Source organism: Geotrypetes seraphini, chromosome 15, assembly GCF_902459505.1.
Source record: "Geotrypetes seraphini chromosome 15, aGeoSer1.1, whole genome shotgun sequence".
Taxonomy (NCBI): domain Eukaryota; kingdom Metazoa; phylum Chordata; class Amphibia; order Gymnophiona; family Dermophiidae; genus Geotrypetes; species Geotrypetes seraphini.
Genome location: NC_047098.1, coordinates 12,250,220 through 12,273,734, shown reverse-complemented (window position 1 = coordinate 12,273,734; position 23,515 = coordinate 12,250,220). Strand labels below are relative to the sequence as shown.

Genomic DNA, 23,515 nt, shown 5'->3' with positions numbered 1-23,515 from the left:
CGCTGTTCCCGACACTCAGAGTTCCTATGAGTGTCAGGAGAAGTGAAGAGCATTCAGCGCACCGGCCTGCGCTAAAAAACGTTATTGCGGTTTTGTAAAAGGGGGGGGGGGAGTTCTTTGAAAATTACATTTTAAAAGGCAAAGTATTTTAGGAAACAGTACCTGTTTGGTAGTGAAAAGACCTGCATAGTCTTGATGACTAAGAATGAAATTGCTGACTGTTTCATTCAGACCGGTCAAGAGAATGATGGAACATGCAGGTGAGAACTTCTTCATCAGGGTGCGCCTGCTAGCTGCAACATATTACCAAATGAATCCAATCTAAATCAACACTTTGTGCATAATTTTCTGAAAAGTAACAGGCATTTTTTTAAAACTTCAAAACATTCAGAATCTGAACATTAGGGCTGACCATTTTTAGCAACGCTTACCAATCAGTCCATAAAATATTTTTTTTTCTTGTAAATGTATCCATTTTCATATAAAACCAAAAATATGCCATATAAGTAAACAGCAAAGAAACATATTATATACTACAAAAACTGCCATTGATTGCTCTTCTTGTGGTAAGAATAAATTTGATCGAATGGGATAAAGAGATATCCAGACCTCAATGCCTTCTCTGTGTGTGTGGGGGGGGGATGGGGGGTTGTTTTACTAGCAATAGGGATGAAAAATTAAACAGGTGTCTGAGTGATCAAAGTTTCACTCCTTGTATTAGTCAGTACATGTCAATTTTACAGAAACAGTCACTCTACTCTTTGTCCCAGTAAATTCTGAACAGAATAGAACTTAGTCCGAGAGATGGAAAATGTATTTAAAAAAAAAAAAGAGAGAGAAATGATTGAAAGTGTAATCTCTGACTTAACTAGGATGGCTGTTAATGTAGGTGTTGCCTTTTATTACATTTCTTACCCAGTGGAAGACACTGTTTCAAAACAGCTCTGGCCTCTGTCCGCGAGTCCTTTTTTGTTTTATCAGACTGCTTGTGACTCACTGCTTCAATTGTCAATGCAGAGTGAGTGTGGGGAGAAAATAAATTACATTCTTGCCGACCCTGGCTTATAATGAAACCAGACACTTGCACACACCCATATAGACAGATCAACTGGCATTTCCCAGTGAAGGTCAATTTCTGAAACAAAGTTTAAAGAAACACTGCATTAAATTAACAACCAACAAGAAATTAAATGATTATGAAATGCTGTAAACCAGGGGTTCTCAACCTAGTTAGTCAGGTTTTCAGGACACCCAAGATATATAATGCTTGTGTTTAAATGCTGGTCATGTGCACATCACTTAGTATTGTATAAGCGGGGCTTCTTATACTCCATCCAAGCTTCTCTCTTCATTGTATGCAAAATATTGGTGCCTGTTTTATAGAAGTTCTCTGTCTGTGTCACCAGAGGCTGTAAAAGCTGCTTCCATAGCACTGTTGCTGAGCCACCAGGCATGCCACTATTCATGTTTTGGAAGTACTGGAGAGGGGTGTGTTTTACGTTGTTATGCAGTTCATAGCAGTGGTTCGCAACTTGGACCTCAGGACACACCTAGCCAGTCAGGGTTTCAGGACATTTACAGTGAATGTTCTCAAGAAAAATTAGATTTGCATGCAGTGAAGATAGTAAATATAATCTCTTGCATTTTATACCAACCCTAGGGCTGGCATAAGCACTAGGGCCTAATTTCTAAGCACATATGTGCCTGGTTATGCTAGCATTCAGTAAATGAAAAGTGGGCTCTTACATTCTTTTATCAAGCAAGCTCACTGTTATAAAATTGTCCCCATAACCAGGACTATGAAGGTGGAGGCAGGGGCAGAGTCACAAGCAATTCTGGGTGGAACTGGAGTCAGTAAAAATGTACCAAATCCAGATGCAAAATAAAAACTAACATATTATAAATTTATCATTTTTTACTTAATTTTATCTTTGTTCAAACTTCAAATAAATATATTTTGTGGTCTATCAGTACTAATTTCATCCCCCCCCCCCCTTTTTACAAAATCGCTAAGCGGCTTCCTGAATGGCTCCCGCAAATTCTTGCAAAAATTCACAGGAGCCATTCAGGAAGCTGCTCAGCGCCGAGAAGCAGTGCCAAAGCACACTACCACTTGGTAATGCTCAGCGGCTGAAACTGGAACTCGCGGTAGCGATCGACCAGGTTAGCAGAGGGCAGGAGCACGGAAAGCTCATTTCTGCCCGCTACACCTCTGAACCACTAGGGATTTCGGTGGCACAGGAGGTAAGATGGACAGGATGCAGAGTCTGGCGGCCAGGCGGAGCCTGCAATAAGTCTGGGAGGGGGGGGCCGGTGTGCACTGGACGTTGGTCCAAATATAAACCGGGAGCCCCAAAAATCTCAGTTTATATTTGAATATATATGGTAAAGGCTGCACCCACAAGAGATTCATCAACAGACTCCTACCCTACCAAGCAGTCTCCAAAGATCCTGGAGTCAACTGGTCAGAACATCAACCTCTTACATGCATTTCAGAAAGCTTCTAAAAACGCACCTCTTCCCCAAACAACACAACCCAGCTTAAATTAACTCTCTATTCTAGTTGTTGCTCTAAGATTATGATCTTTACTATTTATCCTTATCTCCCTATTTATCCTTATAAAACCCTGTTTAGCCTCCTTATTTATGTTCTATACACATTTTCTGTACTCTTTTGATCGTTGTAGTTCACTGACTCTCTTCAGCCACTTTTCCTGTAAACCGCATTGAACTGAAAGGCTTTCGCGATATATAAATAAAGAGTTATTTTATAGTATGTTATGTTATGTCAGAAAGATACCTTCCAGCTCACATGCAAAAGGAAAAACTGAAGGGGGCAGCAGAGCTCTTTGGAGAAGGAGGTGGAGTTGAAAACCTGGAGTGAATGACTTCTGCACAGCTCTCGTGGGCATGGAGAGAACACGCTACTGTCCAGAATGGCAAGCAAATCGCATTAGAAATGGCCTTCCACAGTTCTTTCCTGCATGCTTAGGCCATTTTTCCCCACAACAGTTAAAAGGGGCTATTTTTCTTTTTTTCAATATATAATTATGCACTACTGTTAGCATTATTGCAAGAACACTCACCAGCACCAGTTGGCAGAGTTAACTAGTTAGTGCAGGACACTCACTCAAAAAAAAATAATAATAATAATAATAAATTAAGAATTACCATGCACTAAAAAGCATGCAGGTGTCAAAGCTGACACTGCACATTTTGGCACAATTGTCTTGCATTAGCACAGAGATCTCAAAGTCCCTTCTTGAGGGCCACAATCCAGTCAGGTTTTCAGGATTTCTCCAATGAATATGCATTGATAGCAGTGCATGCACATAGATCTCATGCATATTCATTGGGGAAATCCTGAAAACCCGACTGGATTGCGGCCCTCAAGGAGGGACTTTGAGACCCCTGGATTAGCACCTAAACCAGTGGGGGTTTTTTTTTTAAAAGGGGCCCCAAAGCCACTTGCCCAAGGTCAAAGTGCTGCAGTGCTATTTGAACTGGGCTCCTTTGGGTCTCAGCTCTCTGCTCTAACAGGCTATTCTCCATAATTAACCTGATCCAGTATGAAAACAACTTGCAAGGCAGGGACTACAACACCCAGCATTCCCTGGGGCAACCCTATCCCGCGCTCTGCGTTCTTCTGCCCTTTCCTAGCAAATGGAGCCGGCCGCGCTGACCTGCGTAGGCGTCAGAAGTACCACCGCGCTGCCATTGGGGGCCTGTAGGGCGGTCAGGTGATGGGCCTCGTCGCCGACGCCTTCTCCTTCGCTCTTCGGCTTCTCGGCCGCGCTCGCCTCGTTCGCTGTGGCGAGGGCCTCGGCGTAGCCGCGCCACGACTCCCAATCCACGTCCTGTGACGACCGGCAGGCCGCAGCGCGCCGCCGGCGAAGGCCCTCGGCCGTCAGCTCCCGGAGCCGCGCTAGCCGACGCGGCCCGATCCCGAGCCGAGACCGCGGCCCCAGATGAAACGAGCGCCACTTCATCGAGCCCCACGCTCCCGCGGCCCCGCGCGAGGCCGTCACGAATCTCGCGAGAGCCATCCCCTCTACACTACGTAGAAGATGACGAACTCTCGCGAGAACTTGAAAACGGTCCGCCGAGAGGCTTTGGCGGCTTTTCTGTGTGGAAAGAGGCAGGATCAGAGCGAGGGCATTAGACGCCCTGGCTTAATCCTCTGCCCCAAATTTCTTCCAGTTAACTTTAAGGGCTTCTGTTACGAAGGTGCGCTAGGCTAGACGCTATCGCCTCCATAGAGCTGGCGTTTTCTGTGTAGCGCGGGGTTAGCGCGTGCTAAAAACACTAGCGCACCTTCGTAAAAGGAGCCCTTAGATTCTTAATCTGTCTCTCCCCCCCCCCCCCCTAAAAACCGCGCTAGACTTTTGTAAAAGGGCGGTAAACGTATGTGTATATGACACACACAAATAAAAGTAATTTGCTGAGGTAAAGAGGCTATTTGAAACTGCGTTACCCTTTGTGCAAGTAAAAATATGCATTGATGGGGTTTTTTTTGTTTTTATTTATAAATTTATTCTTTTGCTTCAACAAATAAAAATAGGAATACACAGCAATGTAAACAAAATAATTATTACATCAAAGAAAATAAATTCAAATCCAAGTCCATGTTATTGGGACTGACATCATCTGATAAATCACATAATTACAAGGTAATTTAAATTATAATCTGACAGACACAACTATATTCCTTTCTTTACTTTATCACTTCTTATCAATCTCTAATAATCTCAGGTAATTTATCTACTTTAGGTTTATCTTATAAGAAAATTTTCAACTGAGATGGATCAACAAAATTATACTACATTGATGTTTTTTTGAGCCTATGGCTTTCAGGGTCTCTATTTTGCTGTGCCCCACAGAAGCTGCTGACTTATCCCCCCCCCCCCCCTTTTTACAAATCCATAGCGCGCTGTTTAGTGCCAGCCGCGGTGGTAACAGCTCTGATGCTCATAGGAATTCTTTGAGCGTCTGTGCTGTTATCGCTGCGGCTGGTGCTAAAAGCTTCTCTACGGTTTTGTAAAAACGGGGGAAGGGGTTAGGTAACTACCTATGGTTGGGCTGGTGCTGAAACAGGGCATTATTCAAACGCAAGAGAAACACACATTCAAAATTAATTTCCCCTCCAGTTAGAGGTTGCAAATTGAAAAAACACCACGAACACCTTTTCTCTCATCAAGCAGCCTTATGGGGTAAAGACCTAGATCAACTGCTTTCGCCCACTACCTACGGGGAATTTAGGAAGCGCCTAAAAACATACCTGTTCCTGAAATACCTAAACAATTGACCCGCTCTCCCCTCTCTCTCCTCCCTGACCTCCTACCCTTATCCCCTCTACCCCCTTAGCCCACTTGAATTTCACGGTACTGTGATACATATAAACTGTTATCTTTATCGTATCGTAATTTTTCGCTGTATTTTCTGAAATGTGCGGCTTATTCCAAACAGGTCCTCTCGGACATTGCCTACCAAACTGTATATCTTATACTCTTGCTCAACAAATTGTATTTCTATATCCGTGCTTTTTTAAAGTATCTGCTCTCTGTATTTCCTCTGACTATCTGCATATTGTAATTCGCTGAATGTCCAGCTCTCTTGACTGTAAACCGCCTAGAAGTCGCAAGATTGTGGCGGTATAGAAGAATAAAGTTATTATTATTATTATTCAAAGGAGCAAAGGAAAGTGGCCTAGTGGTGAGAGCTACAGCCTTATCACCCTGAGGTTGTGGGTTCAATTCCAACACTGCTCTTTGTGACCCTGGGCAATTCACCCAATCCTCCATTGCCCCAGGTATATTAAACAGATTGTGAGCCCGCCAGGATAGATAGGGGAAAAATGCATGTAAATCACTTAGACAACCTCCATTGATAGGTGATAATTAAAAATAAATAAAAATATTGCCATGGGATTACCAGATGCTTTTTCAGGTCATCAGTCATAACTGATTAACTGTTCCCCTTAACTGTATCCATGACATCCTGTTTGTCTGTCTTGGCTGTTTAGATTGTAAGCTCTTTCGAGCAGGGACTTTTAGTTTTTGTGACTCTACAGTGCTGTGTATGTCTGGTAGTGCTACAGAAATAAAAGTAGTAGTAACTCACATTGGTGGCTAACTGGTCATTTTCTAGCAGCATTTAACCTGTTAGCGCCATTGAAAATGCCTGGTTAGCGCGGAAAAAAGCTGGTGAAATGGGAGGCGTTCTAGAGGCATGACAGCTTAAGTCCCTGTATTTAGAATTTAAACGCCTTCATCAGGGGATCCTAGGTTGGTAAGGGATCAAATAAAACCGCAAACAAAAAAAAAATAGTACCGTAGCCTGTGGAAAACCGAGCATCAGAGAGCAATACCATAGGTAAACTCCTATGAGAGGGCAGAGGTGATAGGCTCCGGAGTAATCCGGAGGAAATATACTTTTTTTTTACAGAAAGGGTGGTAGATGCTTGGAACAGTCTCCTGGAAGAGGTGGTGGAAACAGAGTCTGTGTCTGAATTCAAGAGGGCCTGGGACAGGCACTTGTGATCTCTCAGAGAGAGAAAGAGATAATGGTTACTGCGGATGGGCAGACTAGATGGGCCATTTGGCCTTTATCTGCCGTCATAAGAACATAAGCAGTGCCTCCGCCGGGTCAGACCACAGGTCCATCCTGCCCAGCAGTCCGCTCCCGCGGCGGCCCAAACAGGTCACGACCTGTCAGAATCATCAGAAGGGGCTCCCTTGCCACCTTGGCTTCCCATTTAAGTCCTGCCTTCCTATCGAAGCCCTAGCCCTCCGGTCTTGCACATGCACGACCTGGTTGGTTTATACTCATTTCCTGGTTAACTTTCTATACTTGTGTTACATCCCAGCTCCTCCTTCAGTATCCCATGATCCCTTTATCCCTCAGGAATCCGTCCAATCCCTGTTTGAATCCCTGGACCGTCCAATCCCTGTCATGTTTCTAAAGATTGCATAAGTATATTGAATAATGAAGGAGAAAGTATGGAACCCTGTGGTTCCTCACTCAACGGACTCTAACTATCTGAAAATTTATCCTTTTTAACAGTATAATGCTGTTCAGTCAGAAAACCCTGAAACCTTATAGAAAACTAACCATCGATTCCAAAATGATTTATAATCTCTCTCAGCCGATCAAAATCCACTAAGTCAAGAGCACTGCTTTGATCACTATAGTACAATGGCCCATACACAACACTTCTTTACAATATGCAATTAATTTTGAGACCACTGTTTCCGTACAATGGTTGGGTTTTTGGGTTGTTTTTTTTTCAAAACCCTGATTGGGAAGTGTGAAGAATGTTAAAATGTTGAAGTTAGCTATTAAGTTGTTTCATAATATAGCCCTCCATAAGTTTAACAAATAGTGGAACTGATGCAACCAGGTGATAATTACTAACCTCAGGTAAACCAACTCCCACCTTTACTAGCGTGTAGCGCAGGTTTTAGCGCCGGCAGTGGCAGTAACTGCTCCGACGCTCATGGAATTCCTATGTCGGAGCAGTTAACGCCGCTGCTGGCGCTAAAACCCACGCTATGCGTTAGTAAAGGAGGGGGGGGCGAGTTTTAAATTTTTAGGAACTGGAGTTAAGACTATTCCACCCCCCAAATTTGGAAAGGTGCCATTATTTTGCCTGCATATCCATATATTATGGTTTATTTAAGATATTCGCGTTGAGAACTTGGTTTTGCTATATAAAATTAAAAAGCACAGCACATAATCCACCACCATAAAAAAATAAGAAGAATATGTGACCCCAAAAAATTAAAGTCATGTCAGGTTTCCTCTTACATATTTGCTTGCAGGAAGCTTTTTGGAGATCTGTTTTCCCTATTTTAAATATCTCGGCACCTTATTTGGCTTCAGCAGGTTGAGGTTTGAAAGCATGTCACGCTTCCCAAAGGTTTGAAGCATTTCATGAGTACAGATACATCACTGCTTGTCTGTGGGAGCCTCTGTACATCAGCAGGGCATTTAAGGTCCATGCAAATTGCTTGTACAAAAAATTTAACTTGGAACTATATACATAACAAACAAAAGACCAGGATTGCTTTGCCACCAGGCTTATTGTAAAGATTTGATTTCATTTTACAGAAAGACATGCTGTTTTCTAAAGAACTGATTTTCTTTTGGTACACTTTTGCTGTCCTGGATGTGGCTTCTCTTGGTCAAACTTCAGATCATTCTTCTGTATTTAGTGTTCCTGGAGACTACATCATCGCTGGAGCCTTCTCAGTTCACAGTGAAACCATGCACTTCATATCCTCTCCTGAAGTAGATGCATTTGAGCGGTAAGCGAGAAACTGCATGTGAGCTGAGTTAGATGAGGAGAAATAGTTTTTTATTGACCAAAAAACACATCAAGCCAGGCATGAAACATCTGATTTTAAATAGAAGTGTGACAATTTGACCATTTTCATCAACAGAAATTGCACTTGGGTTGGTTAGGGTGAAGGTTCCATGCTTGACCGACCACTGCATTTTTTTAAACTTGCAACCTCCTTCCAAATTAAAGAGATCAAAGCTGAACTAAAAGAACATTTTATCTAACTGAGGATATCCAGGGGTTTCTAAGGGATCCACACTCAATTATTTCTATGAAAACAAAGTGTCTCATCTGTTGAAGGATAGCTGAGACAACATCTCAATAAGAGATTGGCAGCACATCATTGCAACTAACCCCTAGATGCAATCAAATTACTACAAGCTGCTCATTTAAATATAGAATGTGAAAGGTGATAATGACCATGGGAGGGGGGTCTGTGTAGTATGACCAGATTACTGTCTGTTCATCATTCTTAGTCTTCATGAAGAAGGAAGAATGTATTCAACTAGCATAGGCTGCTAATCACAGAACTTCCAGGTTACCCAGTTCCGGAAGGAAAATTTTAGGTCAGTCCTTGATTTCTGCCAACCTCATCCTGATTCATTATGGGACCTGCAGCACTGATTTGAATGTGTTAAATCAGGGACCACAAATCTCACACTGTTTTGGGATGTAAGTTTAAAACTCCCTATCAGCTAGTCGTCAGTTGTTGCCCTGCTTTTCTTGGACGCACTAGGATCACAGTAGGGTTGGTACAGTCTGGTTTATGTTGACCTGTAGCCATCTGATGGCCCCAACCTGTTTTCTGTATACTATAATAATAATAATAACAACTTTATTTTTGTATACCGCCATACCCCGAAAAGTTCTAGGCGGTTCACATTAGTTAAACAGAGATTACAAATGGTTACATATCCAGTTGATCATAGAGTTGCAAACAGCAAGGAGAGAGTAGTTACAAAAGGTTACATATCAAATTGAATGTAGAGTTTCGAACCGCAGGGAGAGAAGTAGGGGGAAGAGGAGGGGGACGGGGGGGGAAGATCAGAAGGGGGGAGGAGGAGGGTAGAAAAGGGGCATTAAGGGTCTTGGTCTCGAAAAAGGTGAGTTTTGAGTAGTTTTCTAAAGTCGAGGTAGTTGTAGGCCTTGAGGACCATTTGGGCTAGCCAGGGGTTTAGTTTGGCGGCTTGAAAGGCATAGGTTTTGTCAAGGAATTTTTTTGAGTGGCATAGTTTTAGGGAGGGGTAGGCGAAGAGTTGAATTTTGCAGGAGTTCTTATAGTTATGGTTGAGGGTGAAGTGGGGGGTGATGTAGCTTGGGGATAAACCAAATATTGTTTTGTAGCAGAAACAGGCGAATTTGAACATGATTCTGGATTCTAGAGGGAGCCAGTGGAGTTTGTGGTAGAAAGGGGTGATATGGTCCCATTTTTTCAGGTCAAATATGAGGCGGACAGCGCTGTGATATAATTTTTGTCCAGTCCTGCTCTGTTTCTGTTCCACAGTGTTATGGCTGTGAGTAGCTTTTCTATTTGACAGTTGTGCTCTACCATGAATTACATTTATCAGCTTTTTTTGCCTTTTGTTCTGGTAGATTTGACTTCAGCGATCCAGGCTATCACTTAATCCAGGCTATGAGATTTAGCATTGAAGAAATAAACAACTCCAGCCACCTTCTCCCAAATGTGACCTTGGGATACGAGATCTATGACACCTGTTCAGAATCTGCTAATTTGCATGCAACACTGGATTTTGTCTCCCAGCAGGCATTCCCCTATGTAAAGATGCAAAACAATTTCACCAGCTATCGGCCCAAAGCTATAGCTGTGATAGGACCTGAGAGCAGTGACCTTGCTTTCACCACAGCAAGCATACTTGGTCTTTTTCTCGTACCACAGGTAAGATGTTCAGTTTGGGTAAAGTTCATAAAGGGCATGGGCCAGGCATAAGGAACAGCAGACGAAATCAGGATCCCGCTATATACAGAAACTCTGCAAGGCCATTGGCTCATTCTGGTTCTTTTTTTTTTTTTTTTTTTTAATAGTGGCATTTTTTACCCCCATTTCCTGCATGAATTTAATTTCCTACATCTTGAAGAGAACAAAAAAGTCCACAGAGCTCAAACACTCGTGTAAAAGTAAAAGAGTGAAAATATCACCCTAAATTTGATAAACTCAACAAACATGATCACCCTAATGTTATCCCTGCCAGATCTATAAGATCTATAAATACAAAGGATTGGGTATTATACATTATAATTAGGCACTGATAGCTCTAAGTTTGTGTGACTATCTTATATTTTGCTCTGACTATAGCTGCTGTTTGCCTCCCCCTCCCCACCTCCCTCCCCCCCACAACATTTACCCCAGAAGCTGCTGGCTCTGATTTTTCTCAGCACCTAAAAATAAAACTGAAACCAGATAATGGTAGTTATTTTAGAAGCATTTCCACAAGTAGATCACAAACAGTTGAGGCCGGGGAAAATGTCCAATGTAACACACAGAAGTGGCAATTTTTAAATGGATCTTGGGGATGTTATCAACCTGGGTTACCATTAAGACTGATATATTACTGTTAACCTCAGTTATTAGTAACTAGGTCTCATTGCATAAAATGGGACCTGTGCTAAAATAGCACAGATTAGTAGTAAAATAACACGACTTAATGGTAACCCAGGTCTCAGATAACCAGAGCTGATATTGTGATGTCATAATGCCCCATTCCGCCAATGTCTTAAGAGCCAGCCTCATCAGTGATGTCACAGTGACTTGATTGTCCCGTACCTGGCTCACTTTTATGACATATAGCAGTGATTTCAATTTCTAAAGACGTTTCTTTTTTCTTTAATTAAGGGGCACCCGCATGCTATAGCATCTAGTGAATTTTCAAGGAAAGGTTGGCTTGTTTGGGCTGATGGTCAAGAATTCATATTGGTTAACTATCGCATCACTAACGCACAAGTGGAGTCATCTGCTTAACATTTTAGTCCAAATGCTGATCGAGTGAAGAGCAATTCTATAAATTGGAGTCTATAGGTGCCAATAATGTGTGTAAGTTATAGAATTAAAGTTTTTACAATAATTGGCAATTATGCACATAAGTTCTATGTGCTGTTCTATAACATAAATGCCAAAATTGCTTAGGGTCTGATTCTATAAAGTGTGCCTAAAAAATCTGTAACATCTAATACAGTGCTAAGCGCGATTCTATAAACAGGCACACTTTATAGAATCACACAAAGCGCCACCTATATAGAATTTGCCAGTAATCAATTTGGGACCAAATTAATTGTTTATTAGATAACCCAGTGGCATTATCCTATGATACTGTGCTATTTGGTATGGCAATGAGAGCAAAAAGTCAGATTTCTACAAACAATAATAAATTATTACTCATAATGACTGGTGTTGCCATTCAACAAATTACAGATAATTGGAAAGATTGGAGTAGATTAAATTATAATTTCTGGTGGAATTCTTTATGTCATGTTTATAAAATGGAGAGATTTTTTTGTAATACAGCGGGGATGTTTCAGGAAATTTCAAGATGTGTGGGAGCCATTAACAAAATATTGTACTGTTTAGATGAAATTGTTTCCCTTAAATTTACAAGTTCAATAGTGAGGGGGGGGGTTATTTTACTATTACTATTTTACTATCGATGCTGGAGGGGTCCATCGCCGTTTGGAAAAAAACAATGTTGATGCCCTCCTTCATCGGGCCCTCCTGACCATTTCGGGCCCTAGGCACATGCCTAATTGGCCTATTGGTTAATCCTGCCCTGGGCAGAGTATGGGCCAGTCATGGGCGTGTCTCTGAGATAAGCACCTGACTTATAAAATGCTTTAAAATGCTATAAAATGTAAAAAAGCAGTAAAATAGTCAATTAGTTGCCTCAAATCAGACTCCAGACTATGTAGGCGAAGGAAAAGCTAAAACAAAAAGATGGGTCTTCAAAAGAGACTTAAATTTTGAAGAAAGTTCACAGCGTATCTCATTTGGAAGAGAATTCCATAAAGTAGGAACAGAGACAAAGAAAACAGACTTATGAGTTGATGCTAACCTAACTAGATGAACCGAAGGTAAGGACAAGTGATGAGCAGATACTGAACGCAGATTACGGGTTGGCTTATATGGGACTAATAATTTCGCCAAATAATCAGGCTGACCTGATTGTAACACTTTAAAAGCTAAAGTTAAAGCCTTATGCTTCAAATGATATTTAATTGTAAGCCAATGATACTCTTTAAAAAATGGAGAAATATGATCATATCTACAAGCATTGATGAAAATTCTAATAGCAGTATTTTGTATGATTTGTCATTTTTAATAGATACCGATGGCAACCCAGTTTAAATGATGTTACGATAGTCGATTTTAGAAGTAACTAAAGAATAAATAAGAGATTCACACCAAGATGCTATTATAGAGTTGGCACAAAGCAGGTTGCATTGGAGCACCTAAATTGTGCCAATTTATTGAGTTTATTAATTTACTAAGTTTTTTTCCTATCTTCTCTCTTCTTGCTGCCTATTCTGTGGACTGTAGCATGGTCTATATTGCATAATCCATACAATGTTATTAACCCTAACAGATAAGTTATGAAGCCACAAATGAAGCACTGAGTTTAAAAAGGCTTTATCCGTCCTTCCTCCGAACTATTCCAAATGACAGGCTGCAGGTGGAAGTGCTGGTTCTTCTGCTGCAATCCTTTAATTGGACTTGGATAGCGATTGTGGGGAGTGATGACGACTATGGCAGACAGGGGCTGCAGGGCCTCTATGACCTGGCAACAGAAAATGCGATCTGCGTACCTTACCAAGCCATCATTCCTGACGGTACCAATGAGAAAGGAGCAGAAGAAGTGAAAAAGATTGTTCACAGCCTGACGCAGACAGGAGTTCGAGTTGTGGTGGTTTTTTCCACCAAGCGTGTGGCTAAAGTATTTTTTGAAGCTGTTATACAACACAATGTCACTCAGATGGTATGGCTTGGCACAGAGGACTGGTTATTGTCACCATGGATTTCCAACATACCGAATATTGAAAAAATAGGCACAGTGATGGGCATTTCAATGAAACAAGTTGAACTGCCAGGTCTGAGGGAGTTTGAGAGCATCTATTCAGGAAAGAACAGCAGCAGCCAAGTGGAGAACTGTTGTCAGATCTGCCATAAGTGTCGGTCATTCAGCCCTCAGAGCTTGCCCACACCGAGTGACTTTGACCGCCAGGTCTCATTCAATGTGTACACTGCGGTCTACGCCGTGGCATATGCCCTGCATGAACTACTTGGCTGCAAGTCAGGAGCATGCAGCCGGGATACATTTTATCCATGGCAGGTAGGTGAAATTTACAAGTATTTTTTCTACCTTTTATTGTCTTGTCATTTTATTCTTCAAATCATGTTGGTCTCAGGCTCTAATTTCTGTTTTCTTCTGTCTTCTCATAACTCACTCACCAGGGTCTCCTGACTGTTTCACATTTCTTCTTTCTCCATGTTCACCATCCTTCTTCCATCCAGCTGTGTATGTATTTTTTCCCATGTTCATCATCTCTCTTCTGTGTTCTTAATCTTCCCCATGTCTAGCCATCTTTCTTCTGTGTCCATATACCCTCCTGTGTCAAGCTCTGGAGCCAGTCAGAATCCTCCCCCACCACGGGTTCAGCAACCCAAGAACCGCCCCCCTCACAGGTTCAACACCCCCAGCAAACCCTCCCCCCTTGGTTAAAAAAAGCAACAAAAAAACCTGTGACTCCTGTACCCATAGGTTGGCCCCTTTATGCCTCTCTCCCTACTTCTGCCTATTTGTACCTTAGGAGCTTCAATGACCAAAGAAAAAACTTTACAGGCCTGCTCCAGGGCCTTCCTTATGTGATATAATGTCCGGTTTTTCATGAATTTTTTTCTGTAGTCACTGAAGCACCTAAGGTACTGATAAGCATGTGAGTGAGGGGAAGTGAGGAGGAAGGCAAAGAGGATTCAACTTGTGGCAATCACATTTTGTACCGTGGTTGCAAGGCTTTTTACCGTTTCCATGGGGCAATAAAAAGCTTTGCTCCCACACTCACGGTAAACTTGCTGGTTTTTCTTCCATTCCCGTGGATTTACTGCAGTTTACCACAGTTTATCTCAGGTCCCCTTCCCCATGCCATTCTCTAGGTGCCAGCAAACAAGTAGGCCACATTGAAGGTTTTCACTCATAGACAAATAAGACAGAGACTAGAGGACAATCCGTGAAGTTTCATAGTAGCACGTTTCAAACAAATAGGAGAAAATATTTTTTTCATTCATTATAGAGTTACACTCTGGAACTCATTGCCAGAGCAAGTGATAAAAACAGTTACCACAGCTGGGTTTAAGAAAGGTTTGGACAGATTCCTGGAGGAAATGTCTATAAATTGTTATTAAGGTAGACCTGGAAAAAGCCACTGCTTATCCCAGAGGTTAAATAACTTCTTTGTGGGTCTCTCCCAGGTACTTGTGGCCGCTGTTGGAAACGGGATATTGGGCTGGATGGGCCACTGGTTTGACCCAGTAGGACAACTCTTATGTTCTTATGACACGTTCAGTTTCTCCTACCCTATATAAGCCACTGCCAGTTCCATGAGAACCAGAAAGATTTACGAGTGCATATAGAGAACAGAGGTGAGGAAGGACAATTTTGTGTCATATGTGTTGGTTTTTCCTATCAAGGCAGACATAGCGGACAACTACGGATTTCTTATCCTGCACAATCTCCCCAGTTACCCTACCTATTGTGTCACTGCATAAGCTATTTAGTCTCCAGTAAAACAAATTCTATGTTTGCATTTTCCAGCTTCTGGAAAGAATAAGGAACATCAGTTTTACTCTTCACAATCAGACCATATACTTTGATAAAGAAGGGAATCCTGGTACTGGATATGACATAGCTATGTGGGAGAGGATAAGGGAGAGCTGGTCTAGTGTTGTGATTGGATCATTTCGTCAAAATCAAAGACGATTGGACATCATTAGAGATGATCTGAAATGGCACACAGAGGACAACAAGGTAAAGAAATTGTTACTGAATATACCTTTATCCTGAAGTTAGTTCCAGGCATCAGCAAACAGAGAGGAAGCAATCTCTTCCTTTGCACTGGACCCTTCTGTGTCACATAATAAGGAACCTTATTCAAAGACCCAATGGGGATAAGTTCTATACTTTCTGCCAGTTCTTATACTTAATCTGAGCAAATTGGAAACAAGTAAATGAGATATGTTCCCTTTGCAATTGCTAACAAAGACAATATAAAAAAAATAATAATTATTATTATTATTATATACAGGGCACTTTTGTTTTGTGCACTTATTAATTTACACTTGATGTAAGCATATGATGGTGTGAGGCATGGCTTGCGATATAGCCTGCCACATCAGTTTAAGCCTGGAGCACGGTTTGGTCTGTGGATCCGATAGCTTGCACGGTCACACTGAGGATACACCTTCACCAACAATTATTATTGTTTTTACAAATTGTTTGATTTGAATTTTCCCGCTGGCTCAGATTATTTCTACAGGGCCAGATTAGTTTGTTTATGTTTATTAAAAACTTTATATACCGCTAAATAAAGCCAAAAAAGGATCCAAGTGGTTTACAATGTATATAATTCAAAACAACTTCGAAAAGAACTCCATTCAAAATAGAAAAGGAAAAGGTTTTATTTTGTTTTTTTCTAAATCCATAATCTTTAAAGCAATCAATTTAGCAATAATAAAAATAGTTAATTAACACAAATTAAAATTTTAATAAAAAATAAGCAAAATACAGACAAACTGCAGACCCAGACTTATTCCTTCAATTTAAGAAGGCCAATTGAAAGAAATGTGCTTTCAAATGTCTTTTAAAATTATATTCGATTCTTCCTTTGTCTAGGTTTAGGTTTATTAAAAAAAAAATTTATACCACTCAATCAGACTTCTGAGCGGTGTACAATAAAAATAGGGTTTGCAGTTGGCAATTAAAATATACGTAACATACTCAAAGATAAACGGGAACAAATGGAAAGAAAGGTAGGAACTGCAATATTTTAAGAAAAGAGTACAATTAGAGAGAGAACGACCGGAAAGGGAAAGATGATGCCTTCTACTGTCGCCATCTATATAGCCCTTATTGGGCAACTGCTAAGGGTTTAGAAATAGGGGCTGGGTATTCAAGAGCATTATAGGGATAACCCACCTAAATTAGGTACTGGGATGTTGCATGCTAAGTGCATATTCTATATCGGTAATTATGCGTGTAATTGCCAAAAGATGCGTGTCTACATAATAAGGAACTGCAGTGGAATGAGCTAAGCCACCAGGGCCATAGCCCACCCAACCTTTTCCCCACATGACATCAGAAACTAGGGAGTTTAGGAACTAGGAGCAAGGGTTGGTTGGTTTGATCCCACTTTCTCAAATAAATGATTTTCCAGTGCCCCGTCTATGCATATAACTGCAGAGCAGAGAATAACATACATCCTACATGCATTGTTCACATGCAGGTCCATTCTGCCTCTGTTTGTAGACACCAGGTCCCAGTGACAAAGTTGTCTTTAACTGGGGAGACATGTGTTGTCATCTGTTTTTTTAGGTTCCTGTGTCAGTTTGTTCTAAGGAGTGTGAAGCAGGAGAGAAGAGGCTGAAAACTAGTGTCCACCAATGCTGTTTTGCGTGTAAACCATGTCCAAAGATGACTTTCCTAAATAAAACTAGTAAGTATGAGCACTGGTTCCATAGAACCTTCCCACAATGTTGCCTCCTTCCAACATCACATTTCACTTGTAATTTTGTGGAATGAATTCATGTAAGCCCAACATCGGTGATCATGGGTGGGAAGGCCCTAAGATTAGAAAGTTGAGCATTCATGCATTACAGGGGCAACCCCCCCCAAAAAAAAACATTGTTGTCTTGTACCTACTGGGCCTGGTATATAAGCCCCACCCCCTGGTCATGCACAGAAAAGATTTGACCATATCATCAAAAATCATAAGAGCATAAGAATAGTCAACTGTGTCAGACCAATGGTCCATCAAGCCCAGTATCCTCTTCCCAACAGTAGCCAATCCAGGTCACAAATACCTGGCAAATAGTGTTGACAAAATAGGAGTTAATGGACTATCATTATACCACTCTTATAATTCAATAGCAAATCAATGCTGATAACTCACTAAACCTCATATGTTCAGAGAACTAACACCTGAAACTTTCTTTCCAACTTTCATAAAACAACACACATCAACCTCACCCAGAACAATTTTTCAACTACGGTAGGAGGTTCATATATCATAAAACATGAAAATTCAGTTCATAGGACCTCTTATAACCATAGGACCTCTTAAAACCTCTTATTTCAAGTCCACATCCTGAACGGACGATATTCTTTCCAGGTGGTCACCCATCCAGGTACTAATCAGGCACTATCCTGGTTGGCTTCCAAGATCAAACCCTGGTCAAGCAGTGGGTTCCTCCATATCTGCTTCCATAACAGACTATGGACTTTTCCTTCAGGAACTTGTCCAAATCTTTTCTAAACTCAGCTGCCACGTCCTTTGGCAATGAATTCCACAGCTTAACTATTCTTTGAGTGAAAAAATATTTCCTCCTTTATCACGATGCAAAACTTTATCTCCGAATCTGTGCCGTATTAACTACTTTTCTTGGCATATGTTAAAATTGCAACCCCCAGGACACTGATTTCAATCTTTGATGGTTTACTGCTTACATGATTATATAGGGCGACTAGAATTTCTGTGAAGTTCAGCATACACCCTCTGCAGGAAGGCACTAAAATGCATCCAAATTCTGTGCAGAGTTTGATGCCTATCATGGGACTTACCTAAGGATTAGCCAAAGGCAGTGTGTTCTGAAAGAGCTTTGGAGACCACACAGATCCATTCTTCAGATGCAACAACAAAGTGGAAACTTGGAAATTCTGTGCTACAGCAATAATGTAACATTGCAGGAGGGGTTAAGTGGTGATTTGAATAGCATCACTAAGTGGATGCATGGTCTGTGATTCCTTTCTTCAGCCTTCCTGCAACAACTGTGGCCTCAGCTAGTATCATTACATAACCTCTATGCTGATACGTATCTTAAAAAGTCTCAGAACCTGCCAAGTGCCTGTTTTTCTTCAGGACTGACACAGCCGCTTGGATTTTGCACGGCAGCAGATTCAACAGTGCATTATAATTTTATTTCTTAAAAATACATTACAAAACAATTCATTACCAAAATAGTTTCGGAGCAAACATTTTCCAGTTGAACTATAAATGCAACAGTGACATACTACCGTAGACAGGCCTGTTGCCATTGCTGACCTCAGACACATATTTTTCAACTGTCCTCCATGGTTCTCTGTTTCATGTTAGTATTTAGGGATGTGGTTGTGTTAGCATCAGATTCTTCTATGTTATAAGCAAATATATTTTTCTGTTTATTTCCTTTGCAGACGTGTATGAGTGCCAGCCCTGCATGACACATGAGTGGTCCCCACCAAAGAGTGAAACCTGCTTTAACAAAACCATTGAATACCTTTACTGGACTGAGCCAGTAGCCCTGGCACTTCTGTCTGCCATCATTGTCCTCTTCCTGTTGGCCATGGCCATTGTGTTAATCTTTGTGTTGAACCTCAATACACCAGTAGTTAAATCTGCAGGTGGAAAGATGTGTTTCACCGTGTTGGGATCCTTGGTCTGTGCATGTTGTACCTTATTCTTCTACTTCGGGGTGCCCACTAAGATGAGGTGCATGCTAAGACAGCCTGTTTTTGCCATTAGCTACACAGTTTGCCTCTCCTGCTTGCTTGTGAGGTCATTCCAGGTGGTCTCCATTTTCAAGCTGGCAGCCAAATTCCCCATGTTCAATGATTTCTGGGTGAAAAAGAACGGGCCGATCATTTTTATATTCACGAGTTCAGCCATTCAGATTATCATTTCTGTCATTTGGATCAGCAGCCAGCCATCTGTTCCCACTGAGGTCTCGGATAATTTCGACAGTCAGATTATTTTGGCATGCTCAGAGAGCCTCTCCGCGGCGGCAGTGCTCGAGATTGTCTACATGGGTTTGCTCAGCACATGTTGCTTTGTGTTTTGCTACGTGGGGAAGGATTTGCCAGAAAATTACAACGAGGCAAAGTGCATCACCTTCAGCCTGCTGATCTATTTCTTCTCCTGGATTGCATTCTTCACAACCTATATAGTCTACAAGGGTAAATACATCACAGCAGTCAACATCCTGGCCATCTTGGCCAGTATATTTGGGATCCTCATAGGCTACTTTGTACCAAAATGCTATGTCATTCTTCTCAGAAGAGACCTGAACACCACAGAGCATTTCCAGACATCGATCCAAAACTATACCAAAAAGAAGAGCTGTAATTAAGAGCAGGACCATAGCAACATTAGCAGTCAGGTTAGCTCAGTCCTCGGAACCCTTTTATGTGGCTATGAGGCTCTGGTTTGTATTTTATTGGGCAACTGCTAAGGGTTTAGAAATAGGGGCTGGGTATTCAGGAGCATTATGGGATAATCCAGTACAACCCACCTAAATTAGGTACTGGGATGTTGCATGCTAAGTGCATATTGTGTATCGGTAATTATTTATTTATTTCGATTTATATCCCGTTCTCCCAATAGCTCAGAACGGCCTAAAAGCAAACATTCACAGTGGTGTATATTTGGACAGTACAAAGATTATACAGTAGTTCAAGTACGGGGATTATACAGCAATTTAGGTACAGGTTAAGAATGGACTATACAGCAATTTAAGTAAAGGTTCAGGATGGAGGGGGGATGGGAGAAGGACGGGGGAGTTTAAGGGGTAATTGCCATTATAGAATACTAATGTAAGTTGGTATTTACAAGCAGAAAACAGTGGAATAAAAGCACACAGTACCTGAGCGAATACAGAAACATGTATAAAAAACATATTAAAAAGTCCAAAAATGCAAAAAGCATGTGATAAGGCGTTTATTAAAAGTATTTTGTGACTCTATTTTTAACTGAGATATATATCTTGTTTTATCAATTTTGTTTCTCCTTTCTGTTCTTTAAGTTCTTTATTCAGAATTTTAATTTGAGGATTTAAAGAGTCTCCTAACTTCCCTACCAAATCCCATAATGCTGCAAGGGTGACCTCAGAGGATTTAGTAGGAGAAAAAAAAGTACTTGTGCTGTAGGAGACTGTTCTGGAATTTGATTTACCTCAATGAAGTCTTGTGCTCCCCCAACCTCAGTTGTCCCGGTCGCAGGTCCTACCGGAGCGAGCATGTCACTCTGGGATGTTTCAGACGGCAAGCCCTCCAATGCACTGGCCTCCCGGAACAAGAGAGCTACCTCTTTGGGTGCATTCTGGTCCCATGGAGAGCTAGCTACCTATGGCAACGGTTGGAGGGGTGGCGTCCTGACGTTGGGGCTTAGAGTGACATCGAGCCCTGAGGTTTTCACCGCCGCACTATTCCCCGGCGGTGTCCCAAGCAGGCTGGCTCTCGGCATTTCTTGCTCCTTTTGAAGACGCCGAAGAAGGTCATCGATTGCCACCGAAAAGTCGATCGCCGGGAGGCACCACCAGCGTTCTTGCCCCGTCTCTTCGGCATATTGTTAAAGGTAAGATTGAAACTCAGCGGCGTCCTCGCTGCAGCAGAGTTACAGCAGCCATCTTGGATCTCGGCGCCACACTAAGCATTTTAGTGCGTGCTAAATCAACGCACGCGCTAAACGCTAATGTGTCCATAGGATAACATGCGCATGTTAGCATTTGGCACGTGTTTAGCGCACCTTAGTAAAAGAGGGAGCACGTCAATGGCTGGTCTAAATGGCCATGACTTAGGGCTCTTTTTAACAAGGTGCGGTAGGGGTTTAACGCGCGGAATACCACGCGTTAAACCGCCTGCTGCGCTAGTCGCTAATGTCTCCATTGACGAGGCATTAGTATTTTGGCATTAGTGATGAAATGTCCGGCGCGCTAACCCCCTTAGCGTACCTTGATAAAAGGAGCCCTAAATGTTCCAGTTGTGCTCATGTTTTATAAGTTAGCATATAAGGCCAATATTAATATCTTGGAACTCTAATCAGACTCTTTCAACCTCATTCCAAGATTTACAGTGTTTATGGTATTAATCTTCTTTCACCATCTTTCATATTTCTTATAGTGCCAAAGACCTCAGAAACACCCCTCCTCCATCCCATTATAGGTAGAATTTTTTCGGGGAGTTACCTCCTCACTGGTCCAGGCTTAATTTTCTATGTTCTATTTTCTATTTTACAACTAAATTTGCACATTTTAATTAAACTTTTTATTAAAACGTTTTATGTTGTACTTATCTTAATTGGTGACTAAGCGGTTGGACCCGACATGTTTCGCTTCCGCTTCGTCAGGGATCCACACATAGCCGCTATCAACTGGGGGATGGTTGATAGCGGCTGTGTGTGGATCCCTGATGACGGAGGAGGGGTGTTTCTGAGATGTTTGGCACTATAAGAAATATGAAAGTTGGAAGATGGTGAAAGAAGATTAATACCATAAACATTGTAAATCTTGAAATTAGGTTGAAAGAGTCATATTTTATAACTTAGCATATAAGTGCTGGGTATGTCCCTATCCTGCCCATGCCTCTCCCCTATCCACAGCCCCCTAGCAGTTATGCACTAAAGGATTTCCGTGCTAAGCTTATAGAATTATGACCAAGCGCAGTTGCATGTATAACTACAATTTAGTAGATAAACACCCAAAGTAGATTAATAGAAATCCCAATCTTGAACAATCATATATTTGATATTTGGAATATCACTGACTTTATATATTGGTTGTAAAATGGTATACCTTAAGAGGAAAAAAAAAGACCTCAGACTCCCTTTGAATCATTTCAAACAGCCAAAGCAGATCAATTGAATGGGACAGCCATATAATCATTAGTCTAAAAAAAAACAAAACCCTCTTCATATTATATAAATATCATTTCAGACTTAAAAGGAATAAATATGCTTCAAAAATGAAAAAAAGGACTTATTTTAAGAAGTTATGCCTTTTTCAGTTTGAAATGATATTTATATAATACAAAGAGGGTTTTGTTTTGTTTTTATAAGACCGATGATTATAGGGAAGGGTTCATATGCTGCTTCTCAGTTAGTAAAGCACCAATGATGTAAGATCTTTATTTGTCATTATATGCTAATAAAAAGATTTAAGCATGACGCATGTGCCGACTCACCTTGTGTCACCCAAGGTAAATATTAAAAGAACATGCAAAAAATGTCTGCAGTGTAAACATGTTTACATAGTGCATGAATGTTTAATATGTCCTGTGTCACCTGTATGTGCCATTCCCTTCTTTAACTCTTTCTACCTTTTTATTCTGTCTCTTCTTTTGGTGTTCTCGTTCTTTGGAGCAAAATGGTCCTCTACATTTTTCCAAAAATGTGCTCTTTGAAAGCTTGTTTCTTTTCTATATTTTGCATATGTGCCTGGCACCCAACAATAAATCTAATGTGGTGGGTCAAGTCGCAATCCATAAGAGTTTATTTGGGAAGAGGGTGTCTAAAACACAGAGAGATAAAGTGAAAAGGCCAGAATGACAGAAACAAGACTTGGCCTCAAGTCTCCGCCTGTTGCCCTAAACATCAGATCAATCACATCACCTCTCCAACTAACTTGTGTGCTTCTCATTAGAGAATGACACGGTGACAAAATTCATCACCGTTCCCGTCCCCGCAGATAACCGCGGGAAACCATCTTCATGTCATTCTTTAAGGAGAGAGGGAAGAATCAAAGTATGAATGGCCACAACCACTGACCCACAAGCTTTGCTTTGAAGAATGCTTTTGTAGAAAGACTGAGGTTGAAACAGACACTACAGAATGACACTCTCTGGTATCCAGAGCAAATATTGTGATGTCATAATGCCTCATTCCACCAGTGCCTAAGAACCAATCACATCAGTGATGTCACAATGGCTTCATTATCCTTGGCTCCCATAAGAATCAGAGTATGAATGGCCACAACCACTGACCCAAAAGCTTTGCTTTGAAGAATGCTGGTGTAGAAGGACTGAGGTTGAATAGCAACATTCCAGAGCAGAGATTGTGATGTCATAATGTCTCATTCCACCAGTGCCTAAGAGCCAATCACATCAGTGATGTCACAATGGCTTCCATAAGAATCAGAGTATGAATGGGCTC

The 23,515-nt window shown here is 41.3% G+C and overlaps 2 protein-coding genes across 7 annotated transcripts in view; one reads left to right on the top strand and one right to left on the bottom strand.

Annotated features, from left to right (window-relative positions):
- NOL9 (nucleolar protein 9) overlaps positions 1-4,083 on the bottom strand; it is a 34,751-nt gene extending 30,668 nt beyond the window's left edge. For 2 of the 3 annotated variants that reach the window (XM_033921687.1, XM_033921686.1), the window contains exons 1-3: positions 3,684-4,083; positions 916-1,135; positions 163-293 (exon numbers count right to left, since the gene is read on the bottom strand). In XM_033921687.1, the coding sequence (XP_033777578.1) occupies positions 163-293; positions 916-1,135; positions 3,684-4,046 (714 nt within the window). In that variant the 5' untranslated portion in view covers positions 4,047-4,083. Of the gene's footprint in view, positions 1-162; positions 294-915; positions 1,136-3,683 lie in introns of those variants that run through there. The other variant, XM_033921688.1, reaches the window with a different exon arrangement.
- Positions 4,084-4,438: 355 nt separating this feature from the next.
- TAS1R1 (taste 1 receptor member 1) lies at positions 4,439-22,594 on the top strand. 4 transcript variants are annotated; one of them, XM_033921681.1, is made up of 7 exons: positions 4,439-4,670; positions 8,110-8,306; positions 9,935-10,238; positions 12,934-13,677; positions 15,157-15,369; positions 16,933-17,053; positions 18,790-22,594. In XM_033921681.1, exons 1-7 carry the CDS (start codon positions 4,626-4,628, stop codon positions 19,719-19,721), a joined length of 2,556 nt encoding a protein of 851 aa, XP_033777572.1. In that variant the 5' UTR covers positions 4,439-4,625; the 3' UTR covers positions 19,722-22,594. The 4 variants fall into 4 exon arrangements, with proteins under 4 accessions (XP_033777572.1, XP_033777574.1, XP_033777573.1 ...); XM_033921683.1 differs by having other exon boundaries at positions 8,195-8,306; positions 18,790-22,593; XM_033921682.1 differs by having other exon boundaries at positions 8,214-8,306; positions 18,790-22,592.
- The last annotated feature ends 921 nt before the right edge of the window (positions 22,595-23,515 follow it).

Bases quoted from the DNA above. Each gene is read 5' to 3' on its own strand.
- TAS1R1 (XM_033921681.1), top strand. From the start codon at position 4,626: ATGTTATTGGGACTGACATCATCTGATAAATCACATAATTACAAG. The intron at 8,307-9,934 runs GTAAGCGAGAAA...TTGTTCTGGTAG, and splicing joins GAAGTAGATGCATTTGAGCG to ATTTGACTTCAGCGATCCAG. The intron at 10,239-12,933 runs GTAAGATGTTCA...TAACCCTAACAG, and splicing joins GTCTTTTTCTCGTACCACAG to ATAAGTTATGAAGCCACAAA.